A 19,784-nucleotide genomic window follows, 5' to 3' on the forward strand; every position below is an offset into this window, starting at 1 on the left:
TGTCTGAAAAAGAAAAAAAAAATGTTATGTGAAACAGATTGCCTAGCAAGAGAAATCCAGTATCTACGTTAGATTATATTTTGTGATTATAATAATGTAAAAAATGGTAAATTTGCACGATAAAACTGATATCATTGTAGGAAACGTTCAAAAACAATGTTGGAATAGAGGGAAAAGCTTTGTGAAGGGAAAGGGAGTCAAAATAATTGCCTGTCATGTGCTGTATAATACTTTATTATAAAATCTATTTATAGTCACTATATAATTTATACAAACGCAATGGTTCATAAACCTACTTATCATACCTTTATTGTTCACAAAACCGTCTTTGTTTGATGACTATATTCGGGAAAACTTTGTATTAATTCTACTTCTAGAAACCTTACATATGCTCGCAGTTCACTTTCCAAGGATAGAATTGTTCCAAATCATCTTTTAATATTCTGTTCAATCAATATGATCTACCTTAGCTACTAAGTAAAACACAATCTACAGTGTAATTAAAACAAGATGTTAGATCTGCTCACTACTAATATGTTAGTGTAGCGGATCCAACATTGTTTTGTTTTAGGTTGTGTTATGGACTTAGATATTGAATACTGTTCGTTATATCCATTACTTCATCTAACTTAAATAAAATTTAGTATAAACATGATGTATGATGAATTCTTAAACTTCATAAAATCCCTATAGACAAAGGTATATTCCAGGTCAAGCAAATGCGCTATCAAGCCTTTATCCTAATTAATTCCTTACCGAAATATTGATTGCTTTTATGGAGAAATTACAAACGTACTGTGCTAAAACTTATTCTACAAATGGTGTATATCAGATATGGGTCCTCAAATGATCTTTAAAAAACTTTTGTAACATGCCTCAAAAGTCCATAGCATGAAAACGTATGACTTTTCTACTCTTTTAACCATTGATAACAACAAATTGAATTAAAAACTAAGCTTTTTGATATAGACAACTGCGTCTGATTGTGATGTTACAACGTACCTTAAAATAAAGTTGGAAACAATTGTTGCAACGGATAGAGTCAGCGTGTTTCTGAGGTGGAAAATGGTAACTTTATCCAAATTTTTAATAATGTCTTACTCACTACTAAAACAAAAATACGTAAGATAATTGTAATTTTATTCTTTACATTTTAATCTGTCTGTAAGAGAAGTTCGTTGATGAAAATGGTGCAATCATGCCTCCAGTGTTTTGTTTGTTTGTTTGTTTTCAAAACCAGATTATATTTTAAAAAAAAGCATTTATTGACACTTTCGGTGGAAAAAATGATTTGATATTTACCAGAAAAATACCAACAATGAAATCAGTTTGCCCTCGGGGAATATGATTTTTTCTTGGGCGAAGAAATCTTCATGTCTCCCTTCCTATCATGCAATAAATGTACATTGTATAATCTGATACATAAATGAATAGTCTCGAACTAAGAGTAGAGTGAACGAGTTAACCCCCGTAACAAATTATTAAGCGTCCATAGCAATAACTGTCCGCAAATATATCAATATCATAGACACACCTCCTATGCAGAATTGTATTATTAAACATATTAAATAAAATCTATAGATTTCAATTATCTTCGCTTACCTGTTTTACTGCAATTCCACCCTTTAATTGTCTAATAACGACTTTGTGAAACATGTGTTTAACTTGTTTCTGTGTACTAGATTTTCACCTTTGTTTCACTTAGCCAAAATTCTGAAAATGTCACAGGTGACTGGTTTTGGCTAGGTGGGAATGGTGTACAGGCAGGGGGAGGGAGAGAACAAAAGAAACTAGTGCTAATTGTAACGGGAACCGTTACAGATGTTCCCCAAACGCTCCCAACTCCCTTTTGGTGCCATATTCCCTGTAATCTCTATTAAATAAGAAATACTTTATGGAATTTAGACTTAATCAAGGTCTTCCCAGAAGAATACAAAATATATTTAAAATTAAGCATTGCACGCGTGTTCATGTGCGTAACGACCATATTATCTTGTCTACACTATCTATATATTTTTATATACTTAATATCCAAGCATTAAATCCAAAAGTATTAAAAATTGCACTCACTCGAGTGTATTTTTAATTTAACTCATTTCACGTGCACGCACGTGCATGATGACTACACCTTCTTGTAGGAGTCCCTTATATTTATCTATGTTCTATATTTATCTATATCCTGTTTGGTTGAAAAACAAAGGAGATATAGCCATTTAAATTTTCAGCCAATCAGATTGCAGCAAACGTGCATGCGCGTGATTTCATAAAATTTTATCTTTATCATCTTAAAGGTTATCTTAATGCATGACTATGTTTTAAATTTCAAAGCATTTCATCCAAAAAACAAGGGAGTTATAGCCATTTGAAGTTTCAGCCAATCAGATTGCAGCACACCTGCATGCACGTGATTTCATGAATTTTTATCTTTATCATCTTAAAGGTTATCTTAATGCATGACTATGTTTTAAATTTCAAAGCATTTCATCCAAAAAACAAGGGAGTTATAGCCATTTGAGGTTTCAGCCAATCAGATTGCAGCACACATGCATGCACGTGATTTCATGAATTTTTATCTTTATCATATTAAAGGTTATCTTAATGAATGACTATATTTCAAAATTCCAAACATTTCGTCTAAAAACAAAGGAGATATAGCCATTTAAAGTTTCAGCCAATCAGATTGCAGCAAACGTGCATGCGCGTGATTTCATAAATTTTTTCTATAACATATTGTAGGATATCCTAATGCATGACTATGTTTTAAATTTCAAAGCATTTCATCCAAAAACAACGGAGATATAGCCATTTAATGTTTCAGGCAATCAGATTGCAGCACGCGCGCATGCGCATGCTTTCATGAAAATTTTTATATATCATGCTGTAGATCTTCATAATGTAGGACTATGTTCAAAATTTCAAATGATTATGACAAGAAACAAGAAAGATATTGAGACTTTAGTTTCAGCCAATCAGAGCTAAGCGCACGTGCATGCGCGTGAGATCTTGCTATTTTGAACATGCCATCTCTTCTATACTACTAATATATCCTTACATTATGAGTTTCAAAACATTTCATCAAAAAATAGAAAAGTTACGGCAATATACATTATATTGGTCATTTCACGTGTTGCACGTGCGCGCTCTTGCAAGCACGTGCGCGCAAAATGACCTTTGGTGGGCAAATCTACATAACATGTCTACTGACCCTAAAAACATTTTACCTTAGTCCAATGTGTAGTTTACAAGATCACTCGTGGACAAAATTTTCCTAGGAAGAAGAAAAATAATAATAATAATAATAATAATAATAATAATAAGAAACAGAGTAAAACCAATATGTTCCCCAACTTCGTTTGGGGAACATAATTAGTTACAGGTGACCTATAGTCTGTTGAAGATTAACCACAAGAAATAGGTTAAAATCTACTTATTAAATGCTGATATTGCAAAATAATTTTAAGCGCGAATTTCAATATATTTTGTATCACAGATATATACTTTGTATCACAGATATTTTAAAAATACATGTGAATGAAAAGTGCGGTATTATAAATGTCTTTGAAATCTTGAATCTTTGTACTGTTTTTTTTTTTGACCCATGATTAGAAACATTATTTTTTAATTTAATTACTTTACACAGTGCTTCTTTGAATGTAATCAATAACATTTCCACATTAGGTTTACCATTTAGCATACAATATTAAAATCAATATCGAAATTTCCTTTGAAAAAAAATGTACCAAAGTTTGTTTTTTAAATGCATATTATATTATAATCCTTTCAAATACTAAAGGTATATTTAATTCATTTATTATTAATCTAAAAATGTTCATGGTTATACAGTTTCTGTATACTAGTATGTTCTGATCAGTTAACATCAAAGGATCAAAAGTTAATTAGAAGGTCACCACAAATCCCAAACAAGATGCACAGGGTATACACAGAGACCAGTATGTAAATGTCCATCAAGTTCCAGCATCCAATGATGGACCTTCATGCACTTGATTGACAGGGCTACCCAAACCAGGTATTTTTGAAGGCAGTGCTTAAAATCTCTGACTTTAAGTAATGATCCAAATACATTAAATAATTTTAGTGTATTGTCAAAAAGATTTCTCTGTAAATGGGTAAATTAATTAATTTTTGTTTTATAATTTTTTCAAAATTCTCTTTACATAAAACATGATCCTAAGTTTCTTTTTAAAAATGATATTGATATAAACATACCATTATGTATTTCAAAATTATTAATATGTAGAACCTAATTAATTATTAATTATAATATAATCAAGTATTTATGATATGTATTTTGATATTGAACTTAAACATCACAGGTAATAAGTACAGGTGATAAAACAGACTATACACAGGTGACCTCTCAGGTGTGAAAATCCCAATTTTGGCTCGATGGGAATAAAAAATTCAGAATTTTGGCTGAGTGGGAATAAACCAACTACACAGCCAAATACTTGACTCCTGTCATATTTTACATAAATTTGATTCAATACTAGTGGCAATCTGGCTGATAAGACTTAGTTGAATTCGGGAGATTATCAGTTATGGATTTATTACTTTAAACCCAGGATCAAAAAGTTATTTGCTTTCATCTACAATCCCTTTACGAAGATATAAAGACAGGAGCGGATCCAGGATTTTTTTTCCAGGGGAAAGGGGGATGTCGTTTCCCAAACATGAAAAACCTATTTCGTAGGGAGGGGCATAGTTCACTGGTGGATTTAGAGGGGACCCAGACCCCCCCCCCTTTAGTGTCCAAAAAATACACAATATTAAATATTTTGATAAATCCATTTTTTTGTGTGTGACTTCGGGCCCCTACCCTGACCTTTAGCTGGTCGCCCTCACCTTTTTCAAAATTTCTGGATCCGCCACTGTAGTTGACAACAAGGTTGACCTTTAAAGCTTCATACTTTTTTTGCCAACTTCACACGCAAATCCCCATTTCCTAGGGGGTCTATGGTTACTTTTAGTTCATTTAGTATGTACTTTTCAAAACTCTGCAAGTTCCAGGGAGCAGACCCTCTCCCCGACCCCCTCTAAATGCAAATAATTTTTAAATAAAAAGGGGATTTCAAATATCACCAGCTATTTAAATAATATTGTAAATAGATCTAATATCTTTTCGTATATAGTGCATTTTTAAAATTTGTAACCTCACATTTGGATCAAAATGACAGCTTGTGTGGTTTTTGTTTTTGTATGTAAACAAACTCTAGTAGGATGTTGTGAAATGTCAATTCATAATAGCCGTCTATTTAAAGGATTTTTTTCTGTTTCAAGGGGATGAAATGTTTAATAATATTTATATAATTACCTCTATTTATTATATATATCTCTTATTTCCAAAAAAGTTATATTTTAGCAAAATTTATGTAAATATGCATATCAATATGAATATTCATACCATTTGATAAATACTCTAATCATATATAATTTTTTTTGTACCGGGTATATATACATGTAATGTAGGATTGTTTGAGAATTGCATTGCGTATGTTTTTACTTGTCTTAATTGTATTTACATATATATTGTTTAATTACGCGTATATAATTAAATATATTACCGATGCTAAGCATTATGTGTCATAAATATAGAGTTTATATTAAGTCATAAATAAAAGGTAAAAATTAAAATGCACTAAACTACTCAAGCTCATGAGTGGTCATGGACAATCGAGCATTTCAATAAATTATAAAACAAAATCGCAACAATATTCAAATCTGTAAAAAAAAAAAATATCCTACAGAATCAATGCATGCAAAACACTTTCTATTCTGTGTGTACTTATATAAGCTTTTAGACCACTAGAACAAAACAAAACTGTTTCCTCTATCGACATGCTCATAATGTGAAAATTGTTGTTGAAGTTCCCCGGAAAATCAGATAAATTGACTGCTTTATCCTGCATGTTATAACATGTTCCATGAATCGTCTATGTTAAAAGTCATGAATTTAAAAAAAATTAAGTGACAAAGGATGCTGTTTTCCCATGAAAGCTTTATTCTGGTACGTTCAAAATTGTTTTTCATGGTTTTGCATGCATATAATTACATTTTATTAATGTCTTTTTTTTCTTGTTTTGATAAAATTCTGCAAATAAGTCTTATTTTTAATTTATAGATTATTTGATACATGAATTTATTTGAGGATCCAACTTATATCCGATCTACGAAAATAAGGAAATGTAGATTATCTTTAAATACCTAAATAGCCTTATCTTTATTATTGGTTTTATATAATATCTATTTAAAAAAGAATGATATTAATAAAGGCGAAGCTAAAGTCATAGAGCCAAGTTGTTGCGATTTCAGCCAATTATCCTTTAGATACTTCATTTACCACAAAAAATCGCCATGAATTGCGGGGATATAAAACACACAACTCATTGGACAAAAATCATTCCCATGCTTTACTTTTTTTTATGCACTCCAATCAATGTTTTACAGTGTGTTTACGTATAGGACTCCACTTTATTTTACTTCATTATGCTAACGCAAAATCCATTGTGACGTCACAACTGTGGGATACGAAAACGATATCACATGAGCTATATCCATGGGATAATAAAAAAAAAAATGAATATCCTGAGATGTCCTGCATATGAAGAGGAGTCTAGCGGCTGGTTCACGAGAAGTGAACACCACCACTTCCTTTCAGGAATTTCATTTCTTGTCAAAACATTTCTAGGAAGTAGGCATATTTTGGTGGTTCGTAGCTCTAGCTTAAACTTTTGGTATGATTAATCCTATCAAATGTTGATAGATTGAACTTTTATGGAAGTGCAAAGTGTTTTCTTATCATCTCAGATAGATCTCCCACGTTATTTTTAAATCACAATGTAATGTAAGATGCTTCTGCATCAATATTAACCTGTTTCCATTCATGCTTATGAATTCTTTAGAAAACATCACTTTTTTAATGTTTGAAATCAAACTTCACGCTTTGTGTAAATATTGTAGTACTGATTTTGGCCATTGTATAAAGTATAATTAAGTGAAGGATTTTATGCAAATTAGGCTATATGAAATGAAAAAAAATATATAAAAATGAAATATATATATATAAGATTAATAACTACTTAAGCATTTCCCTTTTTCAATTAGGACGTGATTTGTTGGTCAATTTTAAGTATATCCAAGAGAAACGATTAATAACATCAGAATTTAAAAGTTATTTTATTGAGCCTTATTAGTAGTATATCTAACTTACAAATCAAAAAGACTCAGAATAAAGCGCATTTTATGAATAATGATTAATATTTGTAACATATTATAATTAAGTCATCCTTTTCTTTTGTTAACACAACCCTGAGGCAACATAATACATTAAATGTAAATGTTTGATTTTCGGCCTCGTGGTACATTGTATGTGTAACCGTAGAAAAGGTCTAAGTTGCCCTTTTTGTATAATTTATAGAATACTGAACACTGAAAAAAAAAATAAAAATCTGTCCATCGACAAAATTTTATTACTTTATGTTTTACTGTGTGCAAGAAATCCATCAATTCAAATTGAAAATCATTCAATAATGAATTATAAAAGCAGTAAACCATGCTTCCACAGCGTATCAATTTATATAAGTTTTGAGGATTTCAAATATACATACAAAAATATTTATATATTATCTTTCTTGAAAATTTATTATTTGTTCTGGTAACCCAAAAGTCCCGACCTTATATACATGTACTACCGCATATGACAAATTTGTTGAACTGGGGGTTTCAAGAAAAAATGTATTTTACAAACACGTGTGCTGCACATTGACACAACACACACATGACAATCTTATAAAACATCATTGTTAACCTGTAGTATGATATAAGAGTGCATTAATGTCGTTTGATCGTAATAATGACATGAAAGAATAATGCCTAATATAGAAAATAGTCATATGACATACATTTTGAATGAAAGGTGACAGTAGGATAGGTCTACCATTTTTGGAAGTTAAAAGGTAAGCTATTTTCTTTCTTCCCTAATTAAATAACGATTACAGAGAATAAAAAAGGATGAGGTTTCCAATGGATTATAGTTGAGAGAAACAGATCGATATAAAGTTCATTATCACTAAAAGAAAAATGTTTCAAATGTACAAAATAAAAACTTAACTTTTCAAAACCAATATCAATATTTAATGTTACATACTATTTAAAGAAAATTTGAAAAAAAGTTAAATAATTTAAATAATACACATATGGAGATACAGAGAAAAATCAAATTAGCTTTAGTATTTTTTCGATTACATGCAGGATTTTGAAAAAAAAAATCAAATAATACGTGTGCTAAAGATGTATATTTGAAATAATTAAGGGGTAAATGCATTAGAGAATTAAAATATAAACACAACCATTCTAGACGACACATATTAAATAAACTAGAGATACTCTGAGCAATGAGCTCACTAAATGATACATCGCCTTCCATATGCTTATGGCAAAGTCCATGTTTTTTTCTGGGAGACCCAAAATAAGTGTCAGATCAAAAAGTAAAATAGGGGGTCACAAATGTATTTTGAAATAAAGAATTTATGAAGGTAAAATTAAATTTCGTTAAGTACATTGTATGAGAGGACAAGAGATGTGCACAATTAATATCACAGAAAGAATGGTTGTATCCATGTTTTGTATGGGAAACCCAAAATATGTGTCTGATCCAAAAGTAAAATAGAAGGTGCACAGTGGCACTATGTCAAAAAGATTATGTGAAAGTCTCCTTTTCCTCCTATCCTCTCCTATTTTGTTTTCCGAAATATATTTCGAGTTTCCCTTAGCAAAACATGGACACTGCCATTGAAGGGTACCTAATCTCTTATCTGCAACTCTTCCTGTTCTACTGCATGAATAAAATTTAATGAATAATTCACAGACTCTTTATTACATAATGTCATTGTGCACTTCCTTTGTACTATTAGTCTGACATTTATTTCGAGTCTCCCAAAGCAAAACATAGATTCTCCCATTATAATAGTATGGGAGGGGAGCTTTCATTTAGTGAGCTCAGTGTTCAAAGTTCCTCAAGTTTAAACTTGCTTTTATCTTCAGAGGAATACTCAAGGGCCACTAACATGAAAAGTAGGTCATTCACTTAAATAATAGTACTCCAACCATTATGACCACGTGTAGTATATGTGGTTATTCATTCCCATCAATGGATTTTTATTCTAGTAAATGGCATACTGAAATTCTGAATATAAACATCACATAATGCAGATATAGTTGTTATCTTCTAGCATATTTCAGCTCAAATATTTATGTTTGTTTTCTTGCGATTAAAAGTGTCTTTGTTTTATATTTAATACTACTACATGGTACATGAATTTGAATTTAAACCTATATTATTCTTATTCAGATTTTTATACATCATTCAGAACATTGTAAAATAGCTCTCAGATTCCCTTCCATAAAAATATATTTTGTTACATAGAGTCTGCTGCGTTTTTAAATCGTAACCACGATTTCAAAAAAAGAAATCTTTTTTTATTTGCTAAGAAAGATAATCTTAATTAATATTTTAATCTTATATTATATTTATGGATCAAATATTACACAGCTATAATTAAATTTGTCGTGCAAAAAGAATTATTTACAGGAAAACGGATTGTCATAAGTCTATAAATATAGAAGACTCGAGTTTTCTCATGTTTTAATCAAAATGTTGTGTAAAAATAAAATAGATATATTTATTATAGATAAAGTTAAGTAATGATAAATCATTCTAAATTAAATCGTGGGCGTTTTTCAGTTTACACATATTTCATTTTAACCATACACAGTCATATGTCTGGAAAATTAATTTAGCTAAAATGTAAATACAATGCAATGTATATATCTCCTAAATATTAAGTGATTCAGTTCTGTATAAGGAGTGTAATAACTACCCATACTATGATAATGATAAAAGACGAAGATGATAACAGTAAACAAAAGGTAATAATTTGGGTTATCTAGTCCTAACATTTGATTACATTGCAAATGTTATTTTCTTTTGAATCGTCAACTTGATGTTATATGTATCTTTCCAAACTACAATTTCTAATTTTCGTTACTAGGAAAATTAAAACGAGGATACATTTTTAAAAATATATTGATTTGTTTTGTAACATTTAAGACAGTTGTGCAATGTAATCATACATCTACATGTGACTTTGCATGTGATGGATCGTATCTTGGTAACATGTGCACTGTTACCTGGATTCATATGTGAGACACTTGCTGTTCTAACATTAAAATTTTTGAACTTTCATACGGAAATAATCTAATTGACAGTAAGTATTTTATATGTGACAATTTTAAATGCACATAAATTTTCGTGATATTTAAGGAAGATATGCTAGTAAATTTAATTTGTTATTGATCAAAGCGTTAATTATTTCCTTCAGTTTTTCTAATTCAAAAAATTTAATTTTTTTTCGATTGAGAGGAAATTGAACTTCGATTGCATAGAAGAAAGATATACGTGTATAACGTTGTTTTTTAATGTGTTTTTACAACATTTACTTTTTAACTAATGAACATATGTTTCAGGCAAAATGTTTGTGGTTTTTCTGACTTTGGCTTTAATTTGTGGTTGCCGTGGTTACCCATCTGGAGCGCCTCAATCGGCATGTGACGACATGACCCCAGCCCATGGCGTTTCTCCTCAAAAGACGCCATCACCATACGTCATCATACTGTCAACTTCCAAGTTATCTGTCGATGAATATCTTACGAGTAAGTCTTCGGAAATAAATCTTTTGACATAATTATAAAGACAATAACTTTGCCTTTTTAAGTATTAAATCTAAACCTAGAATAATCATACTTTATTTTTTTTTTTTACTAAACAAAGAGGGGGTAAAAGAGATGAGAATATGTACAAGAAAGATTTGAATATAATCATTGATCAATTGAACCTACGGATGAAATTTCTCAGCTTAATAATCTAATATTAAAATAGAGATATTAGACTACAGCTGTACTTTTTTTTTCCTTTTCAGTTTCAATTTCTCCTAATGATGGCAAGACGACATTTAAAGGTTTTCTAATAGAGGTTTATACAGACTTGGCAAGTCCAGTCAAGTTTTCAGAAGGAGAATTCACGGTTCCTGACAATGCTCACACACAGTGTAATGGGGTAAATTTGAAACATCATACATTAATCTGTACACAATAAAATTCAAATAACTGTGAAACTTACTTTTGTTCTTTCATTGCTTCACTTTTTCATAAATTTTCATTTCAATGCTAATTTGTTACATTGTACATACTTACATTTTTTCATTATGAAAAAATATTCTAATACATGTACTAGTATTATGCCTTGATTTCAGGGTGCCACACATTCTGATGCAAACCCAAAACTAATTATAACCCTTTCCTGGAAACCTACTACAAGTTTTACCGGAAAAGTTAAGTTTAGGTAAAGTGTTTGTCAAAAACTGAGTAACATTATATTCAGTATATAAAATATAGACAAATACGAGGGCCGTTCAAAAATTACGCGGACTGTGCTATTATTTACTCTTAAAGACGTTATATATTTATAAAATTTCACAGAAATAAGTATCTTAAAGATTCCAATAAATTTTGGGCAAAATTTCTGTATTTTAAAAAAATTCTACTAAGATTATCGGTATGTTGACATCGTTGATGGAGAGGTACGGCGCATGACAAAAAAAATGAAGCAAAAGCATGCGGATTCAAAAATTTAACTCATTGATTTTCTAAAATTCGCGATATTTTTCATCAATTTTCTCAAATGTACCTTTTAATTGTTCTATTATTATATATTTAGATTTCGAACGTAGTATTTGAAGTACCAACAGAAATATAGTGATTTTTTCTCTGATGCGATTCCCGTAAAAACGACTGTGGAAATGACGTCTCCTGAATTGACGGCGCACCACACTTTTGTTAAAATACGTGTAATGTTCGAGATATTGGCAACATAGATCCAAAATATGCATAATAAAACATGTAGTGAACAAGACTACTCGTGACATTCTCCCACAAATAGCAAATTGAAATTTTTGACAGTTAGACCTCTGTAAAAATGCTATACGGGAGGACAGGAAGAAGATTATAGACGAAAAGTTAACTTTATCCGGATTGTAAAGAACGTGATTGAGAGTCACCAATATCGCACTATATCTTATAAGTAGTTTTTGGTTTTAAAACAAAAAAAAAGAATATTCTTTACTTGTTTAAAAGATTTTAAGCTTGGCAAGAAATGCTGTTTTGATGTTGAGTAGATAAGGTAACTCAAACTATACAGGTACTCAAGGGAAAATGTTGAGAAAATGAAAGCTCAATCACATATTTTTTATAATGCTTGTGACGTCGAAGAATTTGCTGCGCCGTGACTTAATGGTATGTCCTGAAAAATCACTCAAAATTAATACCAATTTACAACATTTTGATATGAAATTTTGAAGACCATATAAGTAAAGATTCTTTTATATTATTTGTAAAATTTTGCCCGATTATGTCGTCAAAAATTCCTTCTGTGCAACAAGTCCTCGTAATTTTTGAACGGCCCTCGTATATCGATTTCCTTTTCTAAATCAAAGTTTTGCGAAGGAGAGGTTTTCAAAGAAGAAAGCATTTCTAAAATCGAATGCACGCAATGCTTAACTACTATGATTTACATGTCTAAATTTTAAAGTAAAGAAATATCAAAATTTTTTGGGAAAAGTAACGTTGATAATGTTTAAAAAACATCAGAATTCGCCATTTTAATCAAATCTAATAGAGAAAAAAAAGAATTTATCACCCGACAATAATATGCCTAATAAATTAATCGAAACAAATGTCTGAAGGTCTTACCTTCAGAAAAATAATTTTCACATTTTTTATGCAGGGCCACGGTTGTACAATCCTACACAACGTTCTGGGAAAATATTGAGTCTGAATCACTAAGCGTTGATTATTTTCTTCCATCTGCATCTCCTTTTACAAAGGTAGGTGTCTTGAGGAAAAATATGGCTTGTAAGCATTGAATTCAAATGCAAAATATAAACTATCAATCAAAATAGTGCATTGCAATATAACCAGAAAGTTTGAAAAAGAAACAAACAAAATCTGAATTTGAAACGTATTTTGAACTAATGATATATGAATTCAATGTAATCTCTGTTTCCTAATCATGTATTTCATAGATAAAAATTCTTCAGTGTTTTTTTTTAATTTTGCTATAAATCTTGTCACTTTCAGTCACCAGACGACCAGCCTCGCTGTGAGAAAGGTTTTGGTTGCTTCAAATCTTGTCCCACTGAGTCATGTGACGGCGTCGTCCAATGGAAAAAGAGAGAAAATTTCATAGATTTTAGCATTATAATTCGCTTAGAAAATCCCAACGATAGATGGATCGCTATTGGACTCTCGCCTACTGGTAAAATGGTTTGTATTTCTTTCATGTAGTCTGCTAGTTTTTAAGCTGTACAAGTTTAGGGTGTCGTCTTTCAGAAATTCTTTCAGATAATAAAGAAACAGGATAATAGTACCTTTACCATCTTTTACGATGATTATATTTCCAGCCACGAACCAGTGTCATGATGTGCATGTATTACAATGATAAATTTGAAGTTTTGGACGGAATAAATAATGGATATACTTTCTCTATACTACCAAATGTAAGATTTACCTATACTACTTAACATTAGAAATGCATGTACTATAGTTACATATATAAATTGCTTGTGATATCGTTAAAAATTTGTTAATAAAGGAAAATTCTAATCCGTTATTAAAATGTAATCCTCATTTTAAAAGGAAAATACATGTATAAACTAATTTCTTTAATGTTCAACCTTTTTTCAGAGCACACTCGGATTGGTCAATATAACTGCTAATGTGACAGGTCAAATTATGACATGCTCTTTTTCACGTAAAATTGACGTCCCTGAGGATTCTGTAGATGTTTACAGCTTAAACAAAACATATTTCCTGTTACTCGGAAATGGACCAGTCAGAAACGGTAAAACTCGGGACACGTTTTAGTACGCAATGAAAGCACCCTGTCAATCAACTAACATGGATAATCTTGGAAATAAAATCTGCTGAGTGAGAAAAAAACATTAAAGTACAACAAAATCCGATCCATTTTATCATGGTATTTTCGGATCTTTAGAATTTTTAAACATATGAACTAAAAGAAAAAGTGTCAAACTCATTTCCAATTTGATCTTATAAACATTTATAAGCAAATAATATATTATTGTCTTTTAATACATAAAAAATTAAATATAACTTTATACCTGGTATTTCATCAAATTGCATGACTATTAATGGACTTTTGCGAGAATCACTGACTTTCACAGTTGTCAGCTTACTCTGACATTTAAACCTAAATCGCAACTTCTCGGACCTTTCCGACTAACGGAAAAACGACCTCGAATGTATATGGTAGACGCCATGGCAACCCTCCCTTTTCACGATCTTTGAAATAAATGCATTGAGACCTTTTATCTGTGCAACATGGAGTTTAACTTTATTCAATGTAATGATATTACCTATAATATATTATAGAAGGGACTTCTAATCCTATATTTGAATAAACAGGATATGTATAAATTTTTAATATCCGGTGTTGTTAATTCATTCGAGGTTGTTTTTCCGACCTCTGACGGAAAGACCCGAGATGATGCGTTTGATTTAAACCTATATCATGTACGGAGGCACAGAATTCATAGTAGATCAGAAAACCTTTTAGTGGTCATAAATATGGTGTTTTTGGTACTTACATATGAAGGACGGGAGTTGAGGGTAAGGTGGTTGTCGTTTTCTTCAAGGACAAATAATTTGATTTTTGAAAAAAAACCCGTTATTTTCGTTTAATTAAATGTTGAGCTAAATATGTAACTATCGTAAAAGAGCTTCCGCACATTGTCTTAGTTTAAAAGTGAGCCGTTAACTGTAAAAGTCAGTAAATTTCCTCGTAAAAGTCCATAGATAATGCATGTATTAATTAATGGGTGTTGGAAAAAAAGTTGAATTAAAAAAAAATACTCTGATTTTCTTTTCAGGTAAGCCTGAGCAGCATGAGGAGACTCCTGAAGTCAGTGGCCAAAAGGTTAACTTTCTGCTGAATGAGGATATTCAACCTCAGAAACCATCAATGCTCCTCTACAAATTACATGGTAAGTATTCATACTTGCAATCATTCTCATAATATAATTATTGTTACATCCTTTCAGAAAAAGTTTGACTAAATACTTTTAAATGATTTTTTGAAACAAAATACAGTAACAGTTATACCATTGTATCATAAGAATGCTTCCAACCCGGTAGTTTTTTTTTATTTAAAATAAATGAATTTTATCCAGGAAGTTTGATGATATTTGCTTGGATATTTCTGTCCAGTATTGGTATAATAACCGCCCGTTATTACAAGTCAGAGTGGAGGGATATGATGCCATGCGGAGTCAAAGTCTGGTTTGCTGTAAGTCGTCGTACAGTTGACCTTGTCCTCCATTTTAGACATTGTAGTATTGATTTTAAACGCCTATATTATTAAAAAAAAATGGCAACCGCATCCTTTATCCATAATTAAGCTATTATGTTTCGAAACGCCTGCATTTCATTGGATTCAACATGTACTTTTTAAGTTCTGTGTGTATACAGGAGGTAGTTTCAAATCTATTATGCTTTAATTTTTAGATTCACAGGACAGTCATGTCACTTGTGTTTCTTGTTACCACAGGAGGATTTGTGTTAATCTTTATGGAAGTCGGTTCCCTTCTTCAGGTATAATTTTGTTAAATTTTATAATTCGATTATAATTCATTTATTTCTATAATATGATAATTTATCTTTATATGAAATATATGGATATAACGAACAGTATTCAAGCTCAAAAGTCATAGGAGCAGAGGGATCAGGTGCCATGGAAGAGTGAGCATCCCCTGCCAAACGGTCACACCTATCATGAGCTTCTTGTCATGGTCGTGAAATAACGGGAAAATCCGTCGACAATTCAGTGTATAAATAATAAATAATAAATAATAACAATTAAAATGAAAAACGTCAGTCTGAGCATTTGACTCAATGATAAATTGTATTTGCTGACAAGGTCTTTGTACATAAACATAAGTTTTATTCAAAGATCTTCATCTCTGTTTTTTCTTTGGAAACTTATCTTTTTATTGTAATTATAAAGTGTATCTAACTGCACATTATGAATTCCGAACACACTTTTTATACCATAGAAATACTACATGTATTTCAATGCTACATTTGTATACTGATATTTATTATCAATCGCAACTTCTCGGGCCTTTCCGACTAGCGGAAAAAAGACCTCGAATGTAATAGGTAGACGCCATGACAACCCCCCTTTTCACGATCTAAAATAAATGCACGGAGATCTTTTGTCTGTGGAATAAGGAGTTTAACTTTATTCAATGTAATGGTATTATCTAAAATATACTATAGAAGAGACTTCTAACTCCGTCTATCCTATATTTGAATAAACAGGAAATGTATAAATTTTTAACATCCGGTGATGTTAATACATTCGAGGTTGTTTTTCCGACCTCTGACGGAAAGACCGGAGATGATGCGATTGATTTATTATTTGATTGTTAGGAAAACGAAGGAAGCGTCTATTTGAGGTACCATCCAGCACTTGGAATATCCGTCATGGCACTGACAGTTGTAAACGTTTGTATAAATTTGATCTTTTATATTTAACATTGCTTTTGTAATATTATTGAAAGATTTAATGAAATTTTAAAATTTTAAGTGTTTCTTTTCTTTCTTATTCTTTTACGGAAACGCATATTTCTTTCATGGAGGAAATAATGCGATGTTTTCTGTATTTCCGTTTTGATCAGTTTAAAACTGTAATGGTTGTTTAATAGATTCTTTTATTTTTCAGCCCATTATGGCTCTATTTAGATGCAGTCCTGGTCACAAATATCGGGAGGTCTTTCATTATTCTCACATGTTTGTTGGAACTTCTGCACAAATTCTAGCAGGTAGGTATTAAAATGTAAAGTGTGTAATTCATAGAATTACAATTTACTTAATTTGTAACATAAACTCTATATGCTCATTAGCTTCATAAGCCTTGGAAATGACCTGAGTATCATTGAGTTAAAGTGCATTAGGAAACTAAGCCCTTAGTTGAAACTAAACTGCTTTCACCTTATGACAGGAATTTTAAAAATTAAAACTTTTATTGTCATTTTAGTTTTAAAATGCATGATCTTTTCTTCTATGTGCTTAAGAATAAAAATGATTTTCAAAAACAAACTGTTTTTAATATATCACTTAGTTCGACCCTAAGGTCTGGATCAATGGATCACGAATTCTTGGTACCATTCTATATTTGACTTAGGGCTAGATGCTCGTTACAAACATGCAATTTGTCATCTTATGTTATCTGTTTTCTTTTGCAGCTATTACGATATATTTTGGAGTGAACCTAGAAAAGTCAAATACACCAAAGGGGGTCTCATACATCGTTATAGCCTATATAGTCACTTATGTCATCATTGAGCTTATGTTAGAATGTGAAAAATATTTCAGAACTCGAGGAGGTAAAAACATACACTTAGAGAGGTCTTTTATGAGTAATTTGTATCTTGTTACATGTATTTATAAACTGTCTTATTCGTTTTCATTCTGCAATCACTCTTTTCTGATGGCTGATAGATTATTTTTTTAAGCAAAGTCGGCAATATTTCAACCTTATTATTTGTAGATGATTCTGAAAGACATTTACTTCTGAAATCGGCTTTGAGCGAGCATCCATCTTCAAAATCACAGTCTAAAGTACGTTACTTAACAATATTTTCTCCTTTTAGATTAGTATTATCTTAAGATTTTTGTGTATGATTGAAAATGTTTATACAGTGTTGATGATTAAACGATTGTGTAATACGTTTAAATACAATGACTTTCTTTTGTAGGTAAATGGTTTGAAATTTTCCATCTTGATGTTCCATTTCTTATGTATGTCCGTGTATTGTTTAGCACTTATTTATTTTGTTGCATCAGCATAGCAAGAACAAAATAATCTGTCGATGAGAGAGAGAGAGTGAGAGAGAGTTCATATATATATGTATTTCCAATTGTCCTTGTACATTGTTGACTAAATTTCTTTAGATCTTTTGTTTAGAATTGGAAATGGAAGGCACATTGTACTGTTTTCTTTTATTTATTTTATTTATTTCCACACTTAGAGTATTTTTCTTACACATTTGACTTCATATTGGTTCTTAAACATGTTCCGATTCGCAGCATGTTTTGACTCGAGGCACAAATGTTTATTCCTATACACTTGTTTCACCTGTGATTCGATGTACATGCATTTTGAATTTTCGTTGTTTGATCTTTCTACCCTTGGGACTTTAACTAGTCATTTAACATTACCTTTTTGTTTAATTTGATAAGACGAGATTAAAGTACATTGCATGGAGAGTGATTAGAGATGCAGGATTAATAAATAAGAACTGTGATAATTACATTTTTTGTTAATAAATTGTTGAAATGTTTTCTTCAAGTTTTAATATCACATAACATGGACATCCAATTTATTAATTATTTTTTGCAATAACGCCAAAGCAATTTTGAGGAGTAGTAGAATTATTAAGGAGATTGATTTACATTATAAACAGACTTATTAATTCTATCCCCTCCATCTCATAGAATTTTTTGATGATAAAAGTATGATTAATTTTTTTAAAATCTTACTTTTCAAATTTTAATCATGTATTACTATACTATTACTAATATATTAGAATTTTCCATTGATTATGTTAAATATTATCAGTTTTGAATAAGTTTTATTGATATTTCTATTTAATTTTGACATTATAAAATGAAACAATGAATAGCTAGAAGAAAATTTAAATAGAATAGGCTAGTGATTGCTCAAGAATGTATTTGCGGTAATTTATCTCTAAAGTTAGCAAAAAGGTTTCTAAAATGCATTCCATATATGAATCCCCAGAACTCATGAAAACGCAAACGGGGAATATAATCATAAATAAAAAACCAACTATTCAATCAAAACAGATTAAAAAGACTGTAAGACAGAAAAGTGACATGACTAAAAAGAAATCTCTATCTGCTAGCTGAGGATTATACTTCTAAACAAGATATAAAGTTTAATAGTTTACATGATGATATTAATATATTAATATTATGCTTTGTATTCAATCGAATCAGTACATCTATCGGAAAAGATACCGCGGGAAAGGCAGCAATAATATAATTCATATAAATGGGCTTTTGCAAGGAGCGTTGACTTTTACAGTTCATACCCTTAACGCACTTATCATCATACCAATGACCGCTGTAAAGGTTTTCTTATTTATTATAAATTCTGTATCTCCGTACATGAGACAGGTTAATTAAGGATATCCGATCCTCAGCTAGGAAGGATAACTCCAAACATTAATATTTAATTTGAAATGCATCAAAATGAAGCTTGAAAATGAAATTTTTTTATGCAACAATTTTCATTTTATTCATCTTTATTAGATTCAATGTCTTTTGAAGTCTTAGAAAAGTTCTTATAAAAGTTGACATTTGTACCCTATAAAAGGAGAAAAAATTAATACAGTTTGAGATAAATGAGATTTTCTTGAATCCAGGCTTAGATATCAATGCTTATTAGCATGATATGAAATGTGAAGTGATTTGTGGTGTCTGGCAATGATAGCAAAGGCCTTTTACACTATGTATTCTAGAATATGTAATGGAAATAGAATATTAAAAATATCAAATAAGTATAAAAATCATGACAAATTCTCTGAATGCCTGGATACCTATCGTTTTGT

General features: G+C 30.6%; 1 protein-coding gene across 1 annotated transcript; it reads left to right on the forward strand.

Moving 5' to 3' along the window:
• The first annotated feature begins 10,209 nt into the window (after nt 1-10,209).
• Nucleotides 10,210-18,042, forward strand: LOC134280640 (putative ferric-chelate reductase 1 homolog). The gene is made up of 16 exons (XM_062763078.1): nt 10,210-10,283; nt 10,543-10,728; nt 10,995-11,131; nt 11,328-11,416; nt 12,857-12,956; nt 13,210-13,395; nt 13,533-13,628; nt 13,816-13,972; nt 15,021-15,134; nt 15,321-15,436; nt 15,655-15,741; nt 16,582-16,656; nt 16,874-16,973; nt 17,397-17,537; nt 17,702-17,772; nt 17,910-18,042. The coding sequence occupies exons 2-16, from the start codon at nt 10,548-10,550 to the stop codon at nt 18,000-18,002; spliced, it is 1,743 nt and encodes a 580-aa protein (XP_062619062.1). The 5' UTR covers nt 10,210-10,283; nt 10,543-10,547; the 3' UTR covers nt 18,003-18,042.
• Nucleotides 18,043-19,784: the final 1,742 nt, after the last annotated feature.

The sequence above is a fragment of the Saccostrea cucullata genome, unplaced genomic scaffold, assembly GCF_032062105.1.
Source record: "Saccostrea cucullata isolate Sc308-1 unplaced genomic scaffold, CSIRO_AGI_Scuc_v1 ctg842, whole genome shotgun sequence".
Classification (NCBI taxonomy): Eukaryota; Metazoa; Mollusca; class Bivalvia; order Ostreida; family Ostreidae; genus Saccostrea; species Saccostrea cuccullata.